General features: G+C 48.7%; 1 protein-coding gene across 31 annotated transcripts in view; it reads left to right on the forward strand.

Moving 5' to 3' along the window:
- The window catches only part of CLASP1 (cytoplasmic linker associated protein 1), a 260115-nt gene that overhangs the window by 60736 nt on the left and 176148 nt on the right, over positions 1–23231 (forward strand). For all 31 annotated transcript variants that reach the window (XM_021075175.1, XM_021075147.1, XM_021075149.1 and 28 more), the window contains exons 4-6: positions 19227–19305; positions 21749–21852; positions 22607–22698. In XM_021075175.1, coding sequence (XP_020930834.1) covers positions 19227–19305; positions 21749–21852; positions 22607–22698 — 275 coding nt within the window. The remainder of the gene's footprint in view (positions 1–19226; positions 19306–21748; positions 21853–22606; positions 22699–23231) is intronic.

Below are 23231 nucleotides of genomic sequence, written 5' to 3' on the forward strand. Positions count from 1 at the left end.
GCTCGGCCTGGTCCTGTCCTGTGTCTTCCCATTGTCCTTGGAGTAAAACTGCAGACCTTCCCCCGTGCTGTAAATGACCCTGTGCCCTGGCGCCTCTCTCTCTGGGCCTTCTTCCCACCCCCGCTGCCCTTTGCTGTGCTCCAGCCACCCTGGCCTCCCGTCTCTGGAACGTGCTTCAGAGGCCTTTCTGCGGCTGCTTGGCTTGCTCCCAGATGGCTGGTGTCGTGAGCCGCATCCTGTCATTCAGCTCTCAGCTCAGACCTCAGCCTTTAGGAAGCCTTCCTTCTCTGAGCTCCTGGCCCAGTGCTCTCTCCCTTCAGCCAAGAAATTCGCCCTGTCCCTGGTCCCCCACTCCCACATGTGTTTCCTGACAGCAGAGCCCGGAGCTGTCTTATTTTACTACAGAATCTCCACTGCCTAAAATAGTGCTTGGGACACTGTGGCTGCTCCGTAAGTACTTACTGAGTAAATAAACACGAGGAGGAGTTGAACAGTTGTGTCTCTGGAAGGCCCCTGGCCTTCCCAGAAGCAGCATTTTAGAATCCTCTGGCTTAAAGGATATATGACCTCAGCTCTGGACACTAAAAAGGCTGCCGTTTGTCACCCTTGTCCCTCCAAACTCTGCCACCGCCCAAACCAAAACCTGCCGAGGGAGCTGATCTCCTCCAGTGTCTCAGCAGTAAGTGAAGACAGAACCTGACAGTTACCTGAGGTTTCTTGGGAGGCATTGCTGGGCCTCATCGGATGCTGGAAAGGAGCTCTTGGACTTCCGTTTAGCACAACGACAGTGTCTGTAATGGTGACCCTGAGACATGAAGGAAGGCTCAGTTCCAGAACCTTCTCTGTAATAGACATGTCTGCTACTTTTAGGAGGTTTCCATGAACTGAAGGGGAAGTTCAGACATTTGGTAGCAGCTCTCAGGTACCCGGAAAAACCTCTGTCCAGGTGGACTTGCCTGTGGGCCTGTGACTTGCTTAGCGCCAGGCTGTCTTTGCCTGAGCTCACATTTGGCCTTCACCTGTCTAGAACACAGCCTGTTCCTCCCCTGGCATCAACGGCATTTTGAGGTTTCTCAGGGTCCTCAGATTATCTGATTGGACTGGCCCAGTGTGAGTCACTAGTGGTGACTTGGTCACAACTGCCCTGGGGTGCACAGGGAGGGATGTGGGACTTCTGACCCTGCTGGGTGGAGACAGTACTTTAGTACTTGGGCTGGGCTTCGTGAGCAACCCCCCACCCCCACCCCACCCACCTTCTGCCCCATTGCCTTTGGTCCGTGAACCTCAGAGCCTGTTCATCATGGGCAAGTGTGTAGACCCTTCCATACTGGGCCTCTCCCGCTCCTGGCTTTCAGTGAACATTTCATACTAAGAAAAAGCCTTAAAAAGAGCCTGCAGGTCTTTAGAAGTTTATCCATTCATTTTCCAGTTTTCCAGCCCCATCTAAGAAGACAAAGGTGGTCACATAAAGAAAGAGACATTGTGGGAGTTCCCTGGTGGCGAGAGGGTTAAGGATCCGCCATTGTCATGGTCTTAGCCCAGATATTGAACTCTTGGTGTTCATGGGCCTCTGAAGCATTTCTTTTCTTTCTTAATATCTCTTTATAATCCAGGTTTCTCTTTGGTTCCTTGGCTTAATCAGAGGATGATGACAGGGTGAGTGGGTTACAGATTTATTTGCCCACTTCGCAAATTTGTTTTTGAGAACAAGAGATGTGCCAGTTGCTGAGGAGAGAAAATTATACTCTGGTCTCTGAACAGGTGATTTCCAGCAGAGTGGACGTGGTTTGCGCCCGAGGACCTTGTGTCGGATGGTATAGCTGGCCAGTTAGCAGAGGTGCCACAGACAGCCTGGGCCCAGAACCCCCTCCTATGGGAGGAGGCTGCAAAAGCTGGGCTGGTCCTGAAAGACCAGGATTTGAACAGGTGAAAAGTGAGCAGTGGCAGTAGAAGCACAGCTGACCAGAGCGGGCTGGAAGGTTCCACTGTGACAAGTTGGTCTTGGAAGCCAATGCTGCCTCCCAGGCACTGGAGGCCTCGGCTTGGTTCTCCTTGGGAACCAGGCGGCACTGAGCACAGGACTGGCCCCCGGCAGCACTGGAGCAGTGTTCAGGGCATGAAGGAGGCTGGGGATGATGCCTGGAGCTGCCGTCTGCCAGGCAGGAGCTGCCCCAGGCCTGTGCTGAGCTCTTCTCGGTGGATCATTTCACTCCATCCTCCCAGCTGTTGTGTCGTTACTGTTGTGACTCCCCTGCAGTGGGTGAAGCGATCCATCTGGCCTGAGACCCAGCTACTGGTTCAGAACCCAGACTCTTCACCAGCACAGTGGTTCTTAGAAGGATAGGCAGGGCTGGACCTCGGAGGGCATGAATGCCACGCCAGGGTGGTCAAGCTGGTTTTTCCCCAGGCTGTGGGGAAGCATTTAAAGTTTTTGAGCAGGCTTCTACAGTGTTCTGAGCTGCCCTTTGGAAAGTTAAACAGTTATACTTCTGTCTAAGCTGACTTGGGATCGAATAGGAGGTCACCAGGGAACAGTTCAGTGAGATGAGCGGTGATAAGGTTGCGAGTGGATTCTTGGAGCATTGGGGGAGAGCTGGGAGGAGTTTGAGCACTTGGCATTGGAACGTGGATATTCTCCCCAGGCTTTGTGGTGGCATCAGAGAGTAAGTTAAACTTGAGCTTGTGCTTTGCACACATGAAGCCCTTGAGGTAACAAATTGAATTCACCGGCTCTGCAGTGCCTGTGGTTTCAGAACTTTGACTCTCCCTGCGCTAATAAGCATGTCCTGTGTGCAGACACCTGAGGCATTCTGCTTGTGAACCATATCTTTGTAGTTCTCTATCCTAGTTCCACGGGCAATCAGAGCCTTTCAGAAAAAGAGAGGCCCAGGTCATTTCCATTAAATGTTTATACTTGATGGACTGGTCCTTTTAACATTGACTATAGTGCAACACAGAACATGCTACAATGCACTGCAACTGTGTTGTTCATAAAGTAGTTCCAGCATTTACAACAATGAGAACTCAAATTATACCCTAGCGTGTGATCTGATAATAGGGCCCAAGAAATTCGAGGGCCTTTGAGGTCTGGCCAAAGACTCCACTCGTTTTCTCCCCATTTCTCTTGTTTCTCCCCACCCTGCCCTGCTTTGTGGAAGGACCTTGAAACAGTTGCTTCCGAGGCACCTGAATAGTTAATGGGCTGGTTTCATTAGAATTATTTGGTAGCTTGGATTAAACCAGTGAAATCTAAGAAGGGTGCTGCAGATCCATTAATAGGACTCCCAGCTGTCAATCTACAGAGACGCGAAGGCCGGGAGCCTGGTGCTGATGGCTCTTCCCGCAGGCTGGTTTCTGACCTTCCCAGAAACTCCCCTGTAGGAATCCTTCACTCTCTGTTTTCTGGGCGTTTTCTCTTCAGAAAAGAGACAGAGCTCAGGGCCCTTGTTCAGAACCTTCCCTGTGGGAGAGAAGGAATTGCAGCAAGTTTAGATATCTATTCTTTGTGCATCTCGACCCCAGTGTTGCTGTACATGTCCAGCCAGAGTGTGCAGGTCCCCTGCTTACGAAGGCTGAGCCAGAGAGTTACATGGGCAGGGGAGGGGAGGGGCGGCCCTGCAGGCTCTGGGCCCTCGGCCAGGACAGGGTGAGTGGGGAAGGTCACAGTGAGCTCAGGGGACACGGCTCTAGCGCAGAGTGTTGGTTGGCTGTGCATGTGGAGAGAAGCTTTATTTCAGAGATCAACGAGAGCTTTTTGCTTCTTTAGGAGGGCGCCTGGTGGCTGTGCTGGTGCCCTGGAGGTCACCACAAGGCGGCCCCTTAGGAACAATATGCCCAGGGCTTCGGCCACGGTTAGAATTGCTGCAGAGGGCGGGCATGCCAGTTGTTGAGCCAGCATTTACTGAGAGCCTGTGTGGCTTGGGGATATGGAGCAGCATCGGGCACAGGTCCTACCTTGAAGGACGCCTGCCTGGGGAGACCCTGCGTCCTTTCAGCCTGAGCCAGTCTCCCTTTGTACCTGTTGCCTGGTATCACTGTTTTTTTTTTTTTTTCTTTCCCCCACTTTTAAAGTTTTATTGAAGTACAGTCGATTTACAGTATTGTGATAATTTCTGCTGTACAACAAAGCAATTCAGTTACACATATGCACACATCCATTTTTTCAGGTCCTTTTTCCATGGAGGTTACCACAGAATATTGAACCGAGTTCCCTGTGCTATACAGCAGGTCCCCTGTTGACCTTCCATTCCATACAATACTGTACACATGCCAGTCCCAAACTCTCAGTCCATCCCTCCCCCAGCACTTCCCCTCCATTAACCAAAAGTTGTTTTTAAAGCCTGTGAGTCTCTTTCTGTTTTGTAAATAAGTTCATTTGTATCACTTTTAAAGATTCTACATATAAGTGATATCAAATGATGTTTGTCATTGTCTGACTTCACTTAGCACGATAATCTCTAGGTCCATCCATGTTGCTACCAGTGGCATTATTTCATTCTATTTTATGGCTGAGTAATACTCCATTGTATGTATGTATCACATCTTTATCCATTCCTCTGCTGATGGACATGTAGGTTGTTTCTGAGTCTTGGCTATCGTGAATAGTTCTGTAGTGAACACAGGATGCATGAATCTTTTTGAATTATGGGTGTCTCTGGATAGATGCCCAGGAGTGGGATTGCTGGATCGTATGGTAGTTCTATGTTTAGCCTTACTGTCCTCTATAGTGGCTGTATTTACACTCCCCCCAGCAGTGTGGGGGAGCCAGTCTTTTTGTGCCCATTGTCTGGTGTCACTGTGACAGCACCCCCATTAAAGCCCAGTTTTATGCATTGTGGGTGAGAAATTATTTGGTGAGGTGGTGAGGGCAGATAGGTAAGCACTTGTTACAGCATTGTCACGGGCACGAGCCCCATGCAAGGGGTCCAGCATGGCCGCTTGTAGGCCCCCTTCCCCCGCAGCTCCCTGTGAACCCTGCCTTCCACTCCTTGTCTCTCCCTCCACACGGCTGCCCTCGGGGCTCAGGACATATCCAGGGTCCAGGTGGATGAACTTCTGTCCCTGGCAGAGCCCCTTGGAGCAGTTTGCAGGGGTGCAGCCTCCTCTCTCTTCTCCTGGAGTTGTGAATGGGGAAAATTTTCCTTGACTCACGGCCCCTTGAGTTTCTCCTGCCCCCTGCTTCTCAAAGCTGTTTTGGACTGAATCTTCTGTACTGTCATTTGGGTGGGTTGTCAGGAGTCAGGGCAGATAAGGATGTTCCCTTGGGCACCTGCCTCCAGCCTGGGGAGAAGACACAGTGCCATAGAAAGAGCTGGCCTTTGGAGCCCTTAGGCTTGGGTGTGAGGCCCCCCCGCCCAGGCCAGGCTGTCACTGAGGTGGGGGAGCCAAGCTTGGATAGCGTGCAAGGTCCCTTCTGCCTAAAACCTTCAGGAAGTCCTCTGCAGTGGTTCTGAGCTGGGGAGAAGGTCAGAGAAGTCAGCCCACTGCAACATCATGACAAGAGCTCCTCTGGGGCTAGGCTGGAGAGGTGAGAGTGGCCAGAGTCTTAGAAGAGAATGTGAGCCCTAATAGAGCATTTGTAGAAGAATGGATAAATGCCAGCTTCTCTCTTGCCTTTGGTTCTCATCAGTGCCTGACCAGGCAGTGGGTCCCTCATTTGAAGTGATCCCATGGTGAACTTTCATCTTCATCCCGTGCCCTGTCTGCTTTGTGTCCCCCAAGTGTGGTCCCGCCTACATCTACAAGTTGAACTAGGTTTGAAGGCGATTTGAGTAGGAGCTGGTGCAAAAGAAGCCAACTGCCCCGGGGCTGAGGGTTCATCCCCTGCTCCCAGGCCTTTTTTGTTTTCTAAGCAGCTGGAAATTAGAAGAAATTATTTTGATTTCTCTGTCCTGCCTTTAAGCTTTCTTCACTAGAACAAGTTGGCTTATTTTTCCCGAGTGAATTCATTAAGTGTGTAGGTGTGTGTAATTTTTTATTTTTTGGCAAGGCCACCATGCGTTGTGTGTTTGAAAGCATGAATGAACTTCTGGAATGGAAGTGGGGTCGGGGGCGGGGCTCGACCCACCGGTGCGGTTTCTGCTGGTTCTTCCTGCCTCCCCTCTAAACTGTTACTGGTCCTCTGGTAACATCACCCTGCTTTCACCTGCCTCTTTTCTCAGTGTGATGTAGGCACTTGCAGTAAATCAGCAAGCAGTCATTTTGCAGCCGATCGAGGAATTGAGACCTAGGAGGGGCTGGGGACGCCCTTTCCAGACTCTGACAGAGCCCAGTCAGACAAAGGCAGAGAGGATTCCCTGTACCCAGTGCATCCTCGAGAGGCAGAGCTTAAAACAAAACCTGAGCCCAGAGCACCATCCCAGAGGACCAAAGCCCAGCCTAAGCGGAGCTTGCCTTTTGTGTTTCTGTGCTTGTGTTTGATCCCCTAGTAAATAATTGAAGACTTTGGGGTCACTCCCAAAGGGAAAAGTTTCCCAGTCGTATCTGCCTGCAAGGAAGGGTTTGGACGAGCTGTTCAGTGTTCTTAACACTTGAGTTTTCACAGAGTCGAGGGAAAAGGGCTCGGTGTTAGAGCAACTCTGTCGCCTTCTAGCCTGACTCAGCTTTGGAGTTTTTGTACTTTGCTGGGTGACTAGATAAATCAGTGAAAGGCAGGATGCAGGAGAAGCCGAGAGCTGTAGGGGAGAACCAAACGTGCTCAAGGCCTGGTTCAAGGCCACGTGCTAGCTCTGAGGGCATCCTCTGAGCTTCCTCCATTCGGTCCCCACCTGACATCCCCGACAGCCCCTCTCACACGTCTCACCCCTTCTCCTCCCATGAGATTTTGTGTGGACTTAGGAATCGCCAGATCCACAGTCCTTGGTGCCTTGGTCTCATATGACTTTTTACCTGATCCAGCCTCACCTGTGACTCTCTCTCCTTCACTGGCTTTTCTGAAGTCTTTGCTTCTAGCAACTCTTTTTCATCTACTCCGTGGGTGCCTCCCCCTCCCACCCTGGCAAGTCCTGGGATTCATCAGGGTTCCAGCCTCAGCCTTCTCTCTTTGTGTGCTGCGCCTTCTCCCTGAGGACTTTCACTCACCTGTCTCTGCGCCCCCACTTCCCTTCCAGGCTTCAGCGAGCAGACAGGTGCCTATGAGGTACTTCTCTCTGGATAGCCCTTAAGGCTCAACTTGTCTGAAAGAAATTCTGCTCCCTCTCTTGTCACACAGACCTGCCCCTGTCCCACCTGCCCCGTCTCAGGGTGTGAAACCACCATCGACTCTGTTGCTCAGAAACTTGCTTGCCAGAGTCTCTGCCCTCTGGCCTCCCTGTGCTCCCGCTCACTCTCCCCACCTTTGAAGAAATGATCTTGCAGACTGCAGCGATATCCTTTCACACCCCCTGTCCCTACCCTCCTCCCTTTCGTCCTTCCAAACCTGTACATCTTTCAGTGGTTCCCCAGCCCCCCAAGGTGGAAATCACTATTATCCATCTCCAGAACTTTTTCATCATCCCAAACTAAGGTTGCATCCATTAAAGAATAACTTCTCATTGCCTCTCCCAGTAGCCGCTGGTGACCACTCCTTTTCTTTCCTTTTTTCCTTTCTTTCCTCCTTCCTTTCTTTTTCTTTCTCATTGAACTATTGCTAATTTACATTAGTTTCAGGTGTACAACACACACTATTTTTGTCTCTAAGGATTTGCCATTTCCCGGTACCTCATATATGTGGAATCCTTTTGTCTCTGGTTTATTTCATTGGGCTTAACCTTTGCAAATACTCTTGAACTTGATTCTTACCTAGGAATGAAGGGGAGGGCAGGGCCATGTTTACTGTGTGTGGGTCACTGTGCTAGGTGGTTTAAATTGATTGCTTCAGTGATTCTCCCCCTTACCTGCAGAGGGGGTTGTCAGGTGTCCCATTTTACAGATAAATACATGGACCCGAAGATGTTAACTGTCTTGAGGTCCCATGGCTAGTAACTATGGAGGCGCCGTATGTGGAACTCAGTTTTGCCTGACTCCAGAGCCTACCTGTTCTCTGCTACCTGGATCTCTAAGACCTCTGGGCCAATAGTGGGCTTCTGAAGACCGAGCATCCTGCTGGGCTTGTCTTGAACTGTGTGGTTTGTATACCTTACTGGGTGTGGTGCGCGCCTTGCCTGTCTCCATCGCAGTGACCCTCAAGCTTTCTCCTTGAGTTCTGACCGAGGACTGCTGTCCAGCATTCCGGGGTGGTTTTGCTGATGGGTACAGTTTCCTGAATTGATTTTTCATAAAATGTTCTTAGACACCTAGCCGGGTTGAAGCTTCGAGTCTCAAGATTGTCCCCACGAAACCTAGAGCACACACTCCCATGAGCCGAGTGTGAAGGAATGTGGCTCCCTCCAAAATACTTGATAATCTGGAGTCTGAGGGACTGGGAATATGTCGTTTTAACCATCACTTTTCCCATGACTGCAGTAGTAAAATGCTTCCTAAAAGCGAGAGCCTGAAGGAATTCTTTCTGGTCTGTTGCTTCCTCATTTCCAGTCAGGGTGAGGTCAAACTCTGCACTTTTTTTTTAATTTTTAAAAATTTCATTTATTTATTTAATTATTTTGGCTGTGCCTGCAGCATACAGAAGTTCCCGGGCCACGTATTGAACTTGTGCCGACAACAGTGACCTGAGCCACAGCAGTGACCACTCCGGCTCCTTAACCTGCTGAGCCACAAGGAAACTCAAAGCTCTGCACACTTGAGGCTGCCTTCACCTTTTAGATTAGAGGGCTTCCTGGTGGGGGTGGGCAAGCCCTTGCACTGCCCTGAGCAAATTTTCCATGTTGAGAGATAAAGCATATTGACAGGATTCATTCACTTATTCACAAATCAGGTTCTGGACTATTGCAATGAATAATCAGATAAAAATTGCTTTCTTTAGGGAGCTTATTTGAGGGAAAGAACCCATAAGCAAGTTAACTGAGTGAATTTTCTAGGATCCTGGAAAATGGTAAATGCTTTGGAGAAGAAGACGGCAGAATGGGCCAAGGGCATATGCGTTATGAGCTCACAGTGTTCAGTTGGGCACCCAGAGCAGGCGTGGCTGAGAAGACAGCATTTGCACAAAGACTTGGAGGAGCCTGGCGGCAGCTTTAGAGAAGAACATTCGAGGGAGAGAGGCATCTGGTGCAGAGACAGAGGGTGAATCTGGAGTGATGGGGGAGCACAGGAGGCCAGTGGAGGGGAGGTCAGAGGGCTTTGAGAGACCAGTTCTTACCCAGCATGGATTCTCAACAGAGGACAGGATGTGACAACTTTAGATGGACTTTCTGGTCATATGGTGGGAATAGATGAAGGGAGATGGGGAGGTGGGATACAGACAGGCTGAGGCAATAGTGTGCTGCTGTCATTGTGTTTGGGATTGCTGATTGGGTTGCGCATTTGGTACTGTTTATGTCATAGCCCTCCTTATCCAGTCACCTCCATCCACCTCCTCCAGATTTCCTAGCATTCTGGTTGATGCCAGTGATGCAGCGATGGTTAGGACCAGGAATCTGCCTTTAGGGAGCTCTCAGTGTAGACTCTGGCCTTGCTTCCTTCCACAGCAGGCCGTATTTCTGGACTGGTCGATAACAAATGCCTGCCTTTGGCAGGTGTAAGGAATTCCTCCATGATCCAGTCACCAGAAAAATCAGAGTAGAGTTCTTTTAAACCTAGTCACTCAATTTTTTTAAAATTACAGCTCTATTGAGGAAGGTACAATTTCTGTAACATAACATTTACCTGTTAAGTGAATGATTCAATTATTTTGCAGTACATTTATGGAGTTGTACAGCCATCATCACAGTCCAGTGCTAGCATATTTCTCTGTCACCCTAAATGGTCCCTCATGCCTGTTGTGTTAATTCCTCATCCCTGCCCTCAGCTCTGGGCCACTATGCATCTGTTTTCTGTCTCTTTTCTGCCTTTTCTGCGCATTTCCTATAAGTGGGATCATACACCGTGTAGTCTTAAATGTTTGATTTCTTTTGCTTAGCATCATGTTTTCAAGGTCCATGTATATCATCGCATGTATCAGCACTAGTTTGTTCATCTTTGCTGATGAAGGGTATTTAATTGTATGGAGGGACCCCATTTTGTTTATATATCACTTGGTGGATATTTGGATCATTACCACTTTTTGGCTATTCAGAGTAATGCCCGTCATCACAACCTTGTAAATTAACTATACTTCAGTAAAACTTAAAAAAAATAATAACGAAAAAAGAGTCATGAGTAATGCCCGACTTTTTGCCAGAAGTGCAGCTGGTAGGCAGATGACTCTCTGGGTTAAGTGCACACAGCAATTTTGGTTTTGGGAGTCTTCTTATATATTGGGTGTTCTTGCTTTGCCCTTTCGTCAGACTAATGGATTAATGAGTATTATTTGAGCCACGTAATAGCTGAGTGACCTTGCTGTTGCCTGTTCCTTATCTGTGAAGTAGGGTTATGTACAGGTCTGGTGCTTGGAGCAGGGTATTGTGAGGATTAAAGAGAATGCGTGCAAGGTAACAGTTAATCACCCCCTACCCACCCCTCCACCCCCTACCCCACCCCTACCCCCTGGCCATGTTCACTTCCTTTGCTGATTCTGGAGAAGTGGCTAGTGTAAGGAACTGCCCTGCTTTGAGTAGTTGGTAGTCTTTTGGGACAGAGGTGTAGGGTGGAAGGAAATAAGCTAGACGCTTGGGTGGGCTCCAGAGGTTGGAAGAGCTCCAGGTGGGCTACCTGGAACCGTTTCTTAGAAGGATTAGGACCCAGGCCTTCGAGATGGGGAGCAGGGAGGCTCTCAGGACCCTGGGGTGGCTGGGAGACCCCTGGGCTTTCCTGGCTGCCAGGGGCCTGGGTGTTGCTGGAATAGAGGAGTGGGTAGGTCTGCTTAGAAGTGTATTGAGAGAATTTTAAAAGCCATCTGGGGGAGTTCCTGTTGTGGCTCAGTGGTTAACTAGGAACCATGAGGTTGCCGGTTCAATCCCTGGCCTTGCTCAGTGGGTGAAGGATCCAGCGTTGCCGTGAGATGTGGTGTAGGTCGCAGATGTGGCTCAGATCCCGTGTTTCTGTGGTGTAGGTCGGCAGCTACAGCTCTGGATTGGACCCCAAGCCTGGGAACTTTCATATGCTGCGGATGTGGCTCTAAAAAGACAAAAAAAAAAAAAGCTAACTGGCCAGTGGAAAACTTGGGTCTCTGATCCCTGGGACAGCCGTGACTGTTTTGTTGCCTGATCTCGTGTTTATGAGATATATCTGGATCAGGGAGGTTGCAGATTTAGGGCTTTTTTGGCAGATTCAACCCACAAAATGTTTCCCTGGGCTCACCAGTCCTTTAAGTTCATTCACAAAGTTGCTGTGTTTAAACACTAGAGATCTGGCCATACCAGCCTTCATGCTCACCAGCTGTCACGTGAGCAGAGCTTCCCCGGAGCTCAGTTTCCACAGTCCCCTGGCCCCCGGGCTGCCAGCTTGAGGCCAGGCTGTGCTGTCCCAGCATGGTCGCTGCAAGCCTCACCTGGCTGTTGAAAGTTACATTAAGTAACTTCATGCTTTAAGCAAAATTGAAAACTGTTTTTCCCTTTCACAGGAGCCACATCTCACTTGCTCTGTAGCCACCTGTGGTGAGTGGTTACTGATTTGGACAGCGCCCATCTGGAACATTCCTCTTGCTGCGGAACTTTCTGTTGGGCTGGTCTAGATCTTTAAACACAGGTCATTAACTGCCTGTCGCTGTGCTCCCAGCCAGCCTTCTGGCCTGGGTGGCTGTCGGTGCTGTGTGTAAATGGACTAGTGTGAGGAGGGGTGACTCCTGACTCCTTTGTTTTGTTTTTTTAATTAATTAATTTTGTTTGCCTTTTCTAGGGCTGTTCCCGCGGCATATCCAGGTTCCCAGGCTAGGGGTCGAATCGGAGCTGTAGCCGACAAGCCTACACCACAGCTCACGGCAACACCGAATCCTTAACCCACTGAGCAAGGCCAGGGATCGAATCCGCAACCTCTTGGTTCCTAGTCAGATTTGTTAACCACTGAGCCACGACGGGAACTCCTCCCAACTCCTTTGTGATGGTCAAACCTTGTATATGGGTAACAGCAGGACACAAGCCTCTCCCCTCATGAATCCCATTAATCTAATATTAATTACTTACATTTCAGCAGACTTTTGTGGCTCAAAAACTGTGGAGGCTGTTCCAGAAGAGGAGCTTAAAAAGCAGTCTGTCCAGGGGCATCGTTTGGGATGAGGGTCCCAGGACTCCCTGGCGTCTGCTTAAAGGACAGCAAGTTCGGGCGAATTCGTGTGTCTCTCATCTCACATGTGAACACAAGGTCGCCGACTTTGTCATGTTTTTTTGGAGTGTTTGTGTTGTGCTCTAGTTCTTGGCATTGTAAGAGTACTAATTAATTTCCTTCTTATTTAATAAGGTAGCAATTCAGAGCCTTTTGAAAGTACTACAAAACGTATTTCTGTCAGCAGCGTGTAGCCCCAGAGAGCACCCAGCGCATTTGGGTAAAATCATGCTCATCAAGCGTCCAGTGTGTGTTCTTTGTTGGAACTCGTCCTCAGGAGATCAGAGCATGCGTGTGGAAGTGTTGTTTAAAATCATGACCGTCAGTGGGGGTGGCGGCTTGATTCCAGTAGTTACAACAGGATGCATACAGCCGCTGAAAATGGGACAGGCGTCTGTGTTAATTGACTTGGGCCGATTTCCAAGCAGGCGTCTGAGCTTGTTTATGTAAAATTCACTTACACACACACCCATGCACATGCGTGCCTGCTGAGGTGTCTTAAGGGCCAGTTGTCCGAATGGACAGGGTTGTGGTTGGTGGTAAGATTTCAGGAGCCTGCACTTTCTTCTTTGGAGCTTGTTCTTCTCTCCTCAGCAAGCCATGCTTTTTCGTTTTTGTTTTTTTGAAAGTGCTGCTCTCATAAAGAAGGGAGCATAAAGGGAACATAAAGAGTGCCTACTGTATGCCAGGCACTTTGCTAAAACTCTTAACGCTCCTGTGTGCTCTCTGCAGCAAATGTGTTATTATCCTGCTTTTACTGATGAAGCGTCTGCAGCTTGGAGGTTGAGCAGCTCAGTCGGGGTGTCACTGTGGTGGTGCTGGGTTCAATCCCACATCTGTGTTCACTGCACCCTTGGGCTTCTCCCTGTTGGCTGTTATCAGAGCATCAGAGACCAGCTTCATCTGGTGTTGACAGAGAGGTGAAGCCATGTGTCTTTAGCAAGTGACAGAGGTGAGAGGAACGGAAAGGTGTTCTTTTGTGATATTATGATTTTGCTTCACTGACAATGGCCTTGATGAAATCAGGAGGCCTGGGTTTATTTCCTATTCAGCCACTATCCAAAATTTATGATCTTTTTTTTTTTTATATATTTTTTTTTTGGGCCACACCCACGGCATATGGAGGTTCCCAGGCTAGGGGTCTAATTGGAGCTGTAGCCGCCGGCCTACACCACAGCCACAGCAGCTCCGGATCTGAGCCACGTCTGCAACCTACACCACAGCTCACGGCAACACCGGATCATTAACCCACTGAGCAAGGGCAGAGACCAAACCCGCAACCTTATGGTTCCTAGTCAGATTCGTTAACCACTGCGCCACGACAGGAACTCCCAAAATTTATGATCTTGAGTAAGTCTCTTGACCTCTTTTAAAATTGTGTTCCTTTGCAAAATAAGGGCAATGTGTTTCACATCTCGGGTTATTGTGAAATTATTCAGATTCATCCAGAAGCGCCTTAACCACAATAAAGTACGATATATGAGTACGGAATAGTATTTTTACCCCAGTTGTCTGGGGCTCAAGAAAGGATGTGTTTGTCCAACCCAGCTTGTCCCTTATGGATGTTTTTTGGGGAAAAAGATTTAGTATTTCTTTCTTTGATCATTGAGCAGATGTCATACCATGGGAAGAGAACGGTGGGTGGGTCCATTTTGATGTTTTTACTTGTAGTCTGGCAAGTGAGTTAGGCAGAGACGGAGTCCAAGCCACTTGTCAGAGACTTAAAGGTCCAGTAGCCCATGGTCACTCCCACTTTTCCAGTTTTTAAAGCCTTAGAGAAAATTGTGAACTCTGGAAAATGCAAAGTACAAAGTTTACAAAGTGCAAAGGCACAGTTTAATGAGTTGTTATAAAGCTAACAGCTGTTTAATTGTGACTCTGGACAGTAAATAAAACACTGCCAGCACCCCCCAAAGTCGCCATTCTCCTGACTTGTATGGTGATCACTTTGATGCTTTTCTTATCAGTTTCATCACCTAACTATGACCATTGAAATTATAGTTTATGTTCGCTTGTTGTTGGATTGATACAGTACACGTGTGTGTACTTTGTGTCTGGCCTTTTCACTCATTATTAGGAGGTCTGTATTGTTGAGTGTGATTTTCATTGATTGATTCATTGATTGTTTAGTCTCTTACACTTTTGAATTTCCCATCCTTTTGTCTCTCAATCTGGAATTTTTCTACAGACTTAGATTCCTTTTAAATTCTCTCTCTTTTTTGTTTGTTTTGGCTACATCTGCAGCATACGGAAATTCCCTGGCCAGGGAACAGACTTGAGCCACAGCAGTGACAATGCTGGATCCCTTGCTGCAAAACCAGGGAATTCCTTCCTCTTCAGTGTCTTTTTTAGCCCATCCATCAAGTACTTAATTTTGGACATTGTATTGTTTGGTTCTTTTTGAAAATGTGTTACTTTTCAAAAGTAGTCATTTCTCTCTCCCCAGTTTTAATCATGTATCTCACCATCTTATATGTAGTAAGAATTGCTATTTTAACATCTGTTTCTAATTATTCTCCTGTGTGTAGCTTGTATGGATCTTTGTTTCTGCTGGTTTTCATTTGTAGCCATCCCGTGTGCCTGGTTATCTTTGCTTGTGTTTTGGACATTGTATTTGAGAATTGTTTACTGATGTAGGTTGAGGACTAGATTGGGATGATGCTCTGTCTGAACAGTAATGACTTTTGTTTTTATCTGCCAGGAGCTGTATGGCACCAGCAATTTAATAAGATCATTTCCAGCTGCTGTCAGGGATTGCTATCTTTTCTGGGTCACCTAGATTCTTGGAAACTGGTCTGCAGTACATGCGGAAGCCTTTTTTTTCCCATTTCACTCTCCAAATGTATAGCTATTTGGATTTCCAACCCGAGGCGTTGCCACTGGTCTCTGAGGGCTCTGGGGTGGATGTTCTAGAGCCAGGTGGTTATTCAGAGTCATCCTCACTATCTTGGTTTCCCCATCCTGGTGTTTAAGTGGCCCTAGGACCAGAGGAGACCATTTCCTGCAAGCTCCTCTCTCTGGATTTTAGTTTCCTTGTTTTGTGACCTGGGAGTTCTTCTGTAAGTCTTCTTAGTTCTCTGATGTTTCCAAGCAAATGTTCTTTTGCATTATATCTAGCATTTGTAGTTGTTTTCAGTGTGAGGGGTGGTCTGAATTACTTAGCCAGCCTCCTTTTATTTTTTTTATTTTTTTATTTTATTTTTTTTGTCTTTTTAATGGCCGCACCCATGGCATATGGAGGTTCCCAGGCTAGGGGTCAAATTGGAGCTGTAGCCGCAGGCCTGCACCGCAGCCACAGCAACTCGGGATCCGAGCCTCTTCTGCGACCTACACCACAGCTCACGGCAACGCTGGATCCTTAACCCACTGAGCAAGGCCAGGGATGGAACCCGCAACCTCATGGTTCCTAGTCGGATTCATTAACCACCGAGCCACGACAGGAACTCCAGCCAGCCTCCTTTTAAAAATACCTGTTTTAGGGAGTTCTCACGGTGGCGCAGCAGAAATGAATCTGACTAGGATCCATGAAGACGCAGGTTCAATCTCTGGCCTCGTTCAGTGGGTTAAGGATCCCGTGTTGCCAGGAGCTGTGGTGTAAGCTGCAGACGTGGCTCGGATCTCCTGTTGCAGCGGCTGTGGTGTAGGCCCGAAGCTATAACTCTGATTCAACCCCTAGCCTGGGAACCTCCATATGCCACGAGTGCAGCCCTAAGAAGACCAAACAAATAAACAAACAAACAAAAAACTGTTTTAAAGTCATAGGATAAGGGAACGGTGGTGGACCTTGAGAGCATATGTGTTCCAAACGAATTCATTCCTAGTCACCAGAGCAGGGCTTTATTGATCACTTACAAGAAACCACTGTTGTGCTGTGCATTATGGACATTTCAGGGAAGTACAAGGCATGGTATCTCTTACATTCCAGGAGTTTAGCTGGGGACACGGGCGTAAACTCAGGAAATCAAATAGAATTGTTGGAGGAGAAGGTGCTCAAGGGTCATGAAGAGTTGAGGTCTTAGTGAAAACTCAGGCAGTGAGTGTGGGTGTGGGGGATGTGCCTGACCCTGCTCTGCCTCTGCCCCCTCTCTCCCAGCCTGCTTCCCCAGGGTGGGCACAGGGCTCTGTCACTCCCCTTTTACATTCCAGCTCTCCAGTAGCTGCACCACGGTGTTCAGGACTCTGAGGCCCTTTAGCAGCTGCCTCCCCTCTTCCTTTGGTGTGAGGCCAGTTCCCCAAAGCTTAGCAGGCCTCGGCGGTATAACCCTCTCTGGAAGCTACCTCTGTCAGCCGGTTGCTGCCAGGCCCCAGGAGTCACAGCCATGGCACCCACTGACCAGGAAGCAGTATCCCTTGCTTCTGGTGATGGCAGCGACAGGGGCCTGGTACTCATAGCCAGCACATGGGTGGCCTGGCCCACACCAGGCACTACTCCAAGTGCTTTACATACACACAGTGACCTATGGGGTAGCTGTTACCGTTTCTCCATTTTACAGGCCAGGAAACTGAGGCTCAGAGAGGCTTCACGGCTCCTAATTAGAGTGATGTCTGGGCAATGGCTTGATCCATAGATCTCTTTCTTTGGTAGAGAAGTGGGGACCTGGGAGAAGGGCCTGAGCTGTGAAGATAAACATTCGTAGTGGTGGTCCTCACCCACCCCTGTGTGGCTGCGACTGAGCACGACTAGACAGGCCTATAGGTCTAGCTGTTTCTACTGCTGTGCAGGCGCCTGGGGCCGTGTTCTGGCCTCCTGTCCAGTTCTGCATCCATCAGCCTCGTCTTCCTGGGCGGTCTCTGGATGCCTGCAGCCCATCTAGGTGAGCTTCTGGGGACCAGTAGTGTCCAGGGTTTAGCCAGGCCTGCCCTGGTCAGACTTGCTAGTAACCCCCATCCTGAAAAAGCTCAGAGTCTCTTTTCCTCAAGTTTCACAGGTGGGTGACCGACACAGGTTGTCACATCTACAAAGACCACAGCCCCCTTCAGCCTTAAGTGAATTGGGAAGGAATGCAGGGGAGCTAAAAAGTACTCTTTATGTGATGAATGATACTCCCACCCTGAACAGTGGTGCAGCCACGCTGATGCTTAGGGTTTCGTCAGAGAAAATCCAGTTCCAAGTAATTGATAGGCTGCTCTTTTTAAAAAATAAACTTAAATTTTTAGAACAGTTTTGGATTTACAGAAAATTGCAAAGATAGTACCGAGTCCCCCGTGTATCCCACACGCAGGCACCCTGTGATGTACGCATCTAACACTGGGAAGGTGTATTTGTTAAAATCAGTAAACCAGTACTGATTATTATTAACTAAAGTCCATAGTTTATTCAGGTCTTAATTTTTAACTGTTACCCATTATCAATTCCAGGATCCCATCCATTTAATTGTTGTGTCTCTTAGGCTCCCCTTGGCTGTGACAATTTCTGACTTCCTGTTTTCGATGTGTACCAGTTAGGTGTTAGGATGACCCTTCTATTGCGATTTGATATTCTTCTCATGGTTAAACGGGCCTTTGGATTTTTTAGGTGAACGATCATAGACCTAAACTGCCACTTTAATCACATTAGAAGCATACATACTACCAATGTGTTGACTGTGATCACCTGGTTGAGGTGATATTGTCAGGTTTTTCTGCGCTACTACAGTCACCCTCCGCCCCCCACTTCGGTGCTGTCCTCTTGGGAAAGAATACCTAAACCTCTGTGGCTCACAAGTTATTATTTCAGTGTTTTATATCATTACAGACTAAAAATAAAACTTGTCACAAACCAGTGCTCTCTTTAGAAAAATTTAAAAAATTTACGTTTTTCAGTATCTTCAAATGGTCAGTCTCTTGCAAGGGTAGTTTTGTATTCTGGTGATAACTGGTCCAGTTTTGATTTCTCAGTTTTGAAGCAGTGGATTTTAAGGCTAAGTAGAAAAGCCAATAGTTTTTGCTTTTATGAGCCGTGAAACTAACGTCAGCCTGATGCAAGATTCAGAGTTTCTTCTGACTATAACTGGTTTGTGCTGAGGTCGTTTGGAACCGTGTTTAATATATTGTGCAGTGCAAACGTGCTTCCTATCGGAAGGGTTATTTTAATTTACCTTTAGTGGATTATTCCAAATCTGAAATCATAGGGGAAGTTACTGAAATGTTGGGTCTCCATTAATTGACATGTTGAAAGCTACAGCGAGCGGGAGCACCCTCTACAGGTTAGTAGTGTAACCAAAAAGACGCAAGACTAGTTTCCTCTTCGTTATTACTTTTGAACTAAAAAGTAGTGGAAAAGAGGTTTCATCTTTTTTCCAAAAATTGCACCAAGATAAAGCAGAGCTCTAACCGGTGCGGGTGTGTTGTTTAGGCGTTAGCAGTACTGCCCTCACTATGCGTTCATTGGACAGTAGCGCAACCCCAAGAAAAGGATGGTTGAATGATGGCGCCGTTCGCGCCGGGAGCTCCAAGCACCAATACCAGGTTTGCTTGTGGTGACTAATCCGGACGTCCCGCCCCAGTCGCCTAGTAGCTGTTGTACCTCTGTTGATCACAGCTCCCCGAGCAAACCACCTGCTCCTCGTTTTCTGGGGCTTTGAAGGTCGCAAAGAGACCGCTCAGTGTTACCCAGAAGGCCACGCGCCGGTATTGAGCTTATTTGCATACGTGCTCCTGCCGGGGCGGGGCTGACAGGGGGCAGGGCCGCGCGCGCTCACGCCCTTGTCAGATGGCGGCCGGGACGTAGTTCTGCTGCCGCAGTGGTGGTTGATTCGGGTCTTGTCACCGACTATTACATATTCGAGGCATTAACAGCCCCCTTGGGCAATAGCAGTTCTCCTCATGACGCCCAATTTTACCATGCCTGTGGGCGCGCGTTCTCAGGCCCTCGGGATGCGTCTGAGCCAGCAGTGCTGGGGGGGGTCCGGGGTTCGGCAGGCGGGGGCGCCCCGGGCCGGCAGCTGACGCGTGCCCGCTGTTTCCCGTTGCAGGTGGCTCTTCTGGGCATGGACATCCTATCCGCGCTGGTCACCCGGCTGCAGGATCGCTTCAAGGCGCAGATCGGCACAGGTGAGCTGCAGGCGGGCGTGGGCTTTCCTCTCTAGCCTCCACGTCCCGCTCCTCAGCCTTCTGCTCCAGCCTCTACCCTTGTCCCTCCTGCGGGTTCCCCAGCTTTCCCCTCCATCCCCGACTCCGCCTCCTCCCCTGTCTTACCCTCCAGCCCCCGCCCCTGGCCAGCCCACGCCGCTCCTGCATCTTTAGATGCCAGGGCTGCACCGCCGCCCTCCCTCACCTACTGGGCGCCCCACCCGCCGCCTCACCACGCCTCCTGGCGCCCTCCCGGCTTTCCACACCTTTCTGCTGGTCTCTTCCACCTTTCTGCTCTAGTTACAAACTATTACTTCTATTTCTTTTGCCCGTTAGCTCTCACACTGTGGTGCCTGTCCCTAACTCTTGACTTTGAGTTTCTATTTTTTTTTTATTACTCAATGAATTTATCACATCTGTAGTTGTATAATGATTATCACAATCCAGTTTCACAGGATTTCCATCCCACAACCCAAGCACATCCCCCCACCCCCCAAACTGTCTCCTCCGGAGACCATAAGTTTTTCAAAGTCTGTGAGTCAGCATCTGTTCTGCAAAGAAGTTCAGTCTGTCCTTTTTTTCAGATTTGACTTTGAGTTTCTTTGAGAACTCTGGAGACCGGATGTCCTTTCCAGATTATTGTTGGTGTGATTGTTTTCACTTTGGTTGTAAATGTCATTACAAGTGTGTGGTAAATCATCACTCATTTTGAAGGAAAAACCCTAAGTTGGTAAAATGAAATAAAAATATCTGCAGGTTTCATACATTAAGAGATGATTTAATTCCTGATGTCTGGACATCCATGACAGTATAAATATTAAGCAGCTCTGTTTGTGCAATATTTCCTTATAGAATTTCTCCATTTCAGTGGGTGCGCATAGACTTGTTCTATTCGGTTAACTCTCTGGGTAGTGTGCATCTTTAGATAAAGTCAGGCACTCTTCCTACTCTGGCACAGGCTGTCCAGCGACAAATAAAAATCCCCCTCACTTTTTGATTCTAATACTATTCTATTTTCCTCCGAAATTAGCTGGATTATTCAGGGCTAACTCTTGTAAAAGAAATGTTTATGGAATCTTAGAGGATGCAGCGTAAACTGACCTCTGATATCTGGGTGCCCTTGAAGCAGCGAGGATGGCCTACCCCCAGCCCACCCCCACCCCCACCCCCCACCCCGTGATATGGAGGGAGGGCTTGAGCAGCAGTCTATCTCATGAGATAGTTTGGTTTCAAGTCCATTCAAAACTGATTGAGGGATCAATCCCTGACCATGCTTAGTGATTTGGGATTTGTGTTGCTGTGAGTGTGGTGTAGGTTGCAGACACAGTTCAGATCCCATGTTGCTGTGGCTGTGGCGTAGGCCGGCAGTTATAGTTCTGATTTGACCCCTAGCCTGGGAACTTCTATATGCCATGGATGGGGCCCTAAAAAGCAAAAAAAACCCACAAAAAAACAAAAACAAACAAAAAACAACTGATTGAGGGAGTTCCCATTGTGGCTCAGCAGTAACAGACCCGACTAATATCCATGAGGCTGTGAGTTTGATCCCTAGGCTTGCTCAGTGGCTTAAGGATCCTGTGTTGCAGTGAGCTGTGGTGTATAGATCGTAGACTAGGCTCATGGGCCGGCAGCTGCAGCTTGGACTCGACCCATAGCCTAGGAACTTTCATATGCTACAGATGCACCCTAAAAAAGTAAGACACCCCCCCCACACAAAAAAAAACAAAACAAAACCAAAACTGAATAAGCCTTAAGTACCTGTTCCTTCTCCCCCCAGGCAGATGCACTGGAGCCCCCCTCACCTGCATTTCTTTTTGTGTCGACTCTTTACTGCCAAAGGTCTTCCACCGGCTCCAATTTTTTTTTTTTTTTTTTTTTAATTTTGTCTTTTTAGGGACGTACCCGAGGCATATGGAGGTTCCCAGGCTAGGGGTCGAATCGGAGCTATAGCTGCTGGCCTACGCCACAGCCACTGCATGCCAGATCTGAGCCTCATCTTTGACCTACACCACAGCTCACAGCAACGCCAGATCCTCAACCCACTGAACGAGGCCAGGGATTTAACCTGCAACCTTATGGTTCCTAGTCGGATTCGTTTCTGCTGTGCCATGACGGGAACTCCACACTGACACCCATTTTAATGACGTTTCAGCAGTTTAAAAGTTAGTTAGAAGCTGCCTGGAGGAAGGTGGTGAGAGGAAGAAGACGGATGGCGTGTCTGTGCAAAGGGTTCTTGGGAGTTCCTAGAGTAGCTCCTGTGGATTTGAGCAGGAAGGGCAGAATTATTGGCTTTGGCGGGTTTAGAATGATGTGCATCATTTAGGTCAGAATTTTGAAATATCTTGTTAATTGACATAAAGGCAGTTGGGGACTGTAGGCCCCCCAAATAGATTTTCGTTTGATCAATTTGCATTTTCATTTCCAGTGCTGCCAAGTTTAATAGACAGACTGGGAGATGCTAAAGACTCCGTGAGGGAGCAAGACCAGACTCTGCTGCTAAAGATCATGGATCAGGCTGCTAATCCCCAGGTAAGGGGGGAGGGTGTCTTCGGCCCACTGGCCTGTGTGTTCCTGCAGAAGGTCAGTGGGTTTCAGAGGAAAATTCCATGGCCTTTCATCAGGTCCCCTCCCACCCCCGTAAAGGATGGTTAAATAAGTAAGAAACAGAGAAGGGTATACGTTGAAAACACTCGTGGGTATTGAGCACTTGGTTCAATCTTTAGCTCTTTTACATAATCCGCTCTGCTGTCAGGCAGTCAGAGGCCTAGCTGGAACCCTGCTCCCTCTTGCTGGTGAGCTGGGGCTGTGGGGATGGACAGACAGGGGGACTCAGCCCTGTCTTATGGGCTTCAAATGTCTGTTGTTTGGGGGGGGGGTGATGTGGGGAAGGATCAGGAAAAGGCTTCCCAGGGAAGGGGGAACCTAGACTGGGGTTTGGCTTGTGGGCGAGGTGGGTACCGGTGTCCCAGGCTGAGAGCGAAGAGAGCAGAGCATCTTGGCAAGTCTTAATCTTTCCTCACCCATAAAATGGGGACAGCTATACCTCCCTTTCAGGGTTGCTGGGAGAATTACATGCAGTTATACAAACGGATGTGTTTTGAACATTTTTAGCTTGATATGCAGACCTAAGCCCCCAGTTTTCAGTAAGTCTCGGGGGAGGGGTGAGTGGGCTGCTGGGGGCGGGGGCCGATTTGGCCCCTGCCGAGAGGCTCCTCCTCTGCTGGCCCTGTTGGGTGGAGGCTGCAGGAGTCTGCTCTCCTCTCCTGTCCTTTGCCGCCTGCAGTACGTGTGGGACCGGATGCTGGGAGGCTTCAAGCACAAGAATTTCCGCACCCGGGAGGGCACATGTCTCTGCCTTGTCGCCACACTCAATGCGTAAGTCTGGAGGGGGCCTGAGGGTCTTCTTGGCTGAGCTTTTTTGTATTAAACTCTTAATTTTGAGATCACTGTGTATTAACAGGAAGTCGTAGAGCATGTCCTGGGAGATGGGGCCCCCCCATCTCATGTCTCTAGTTCAGGGTTAGTACCAGGAAGTCAGGATTGACCCCATCCACAGTCCTCCAGTGACACACATGCACTGCCACCAGTGCAGCTCTGGGTGACTAGCCACCACATACAAGTGCACATGTGCCCTTCTCCCCAGGTGACCTCATGCTGCTCCTCGCTAGCCAGACCCTAACTCCTGGCCACTGCTCATCTGTTCTCCAGCTCTGTAATTTTATTAATTCAAGAATGTTATACAAATGGAATCACACAGAGTGTAACTCTTTGAGACTCAGACTCTTTTTCACTCTGCATAATTTCCTTGATGATGTTGCCTAAAAAGGGCCACACCCGCGGCACATGGAGGTTCCCAGGCTAGGGGTCCAATTGGAACTGTAGCCGCCAGCCTACACCACAGCCACAGC

Source organism: Sus scrofa, chromosome 15, assembly GCF_000003025.6.
Source record: "Sus scrofa isolate TJ Tabasco breed Duroc chromosome 15, Sscrofa11.1, whole genome shotgun sequence".
Taxonomy (NCBI): Eukaryota; Metazoa; Chordata; class Mammalia; order Artiodactyla; family Suidae; genus Sus; species Sus scrofa.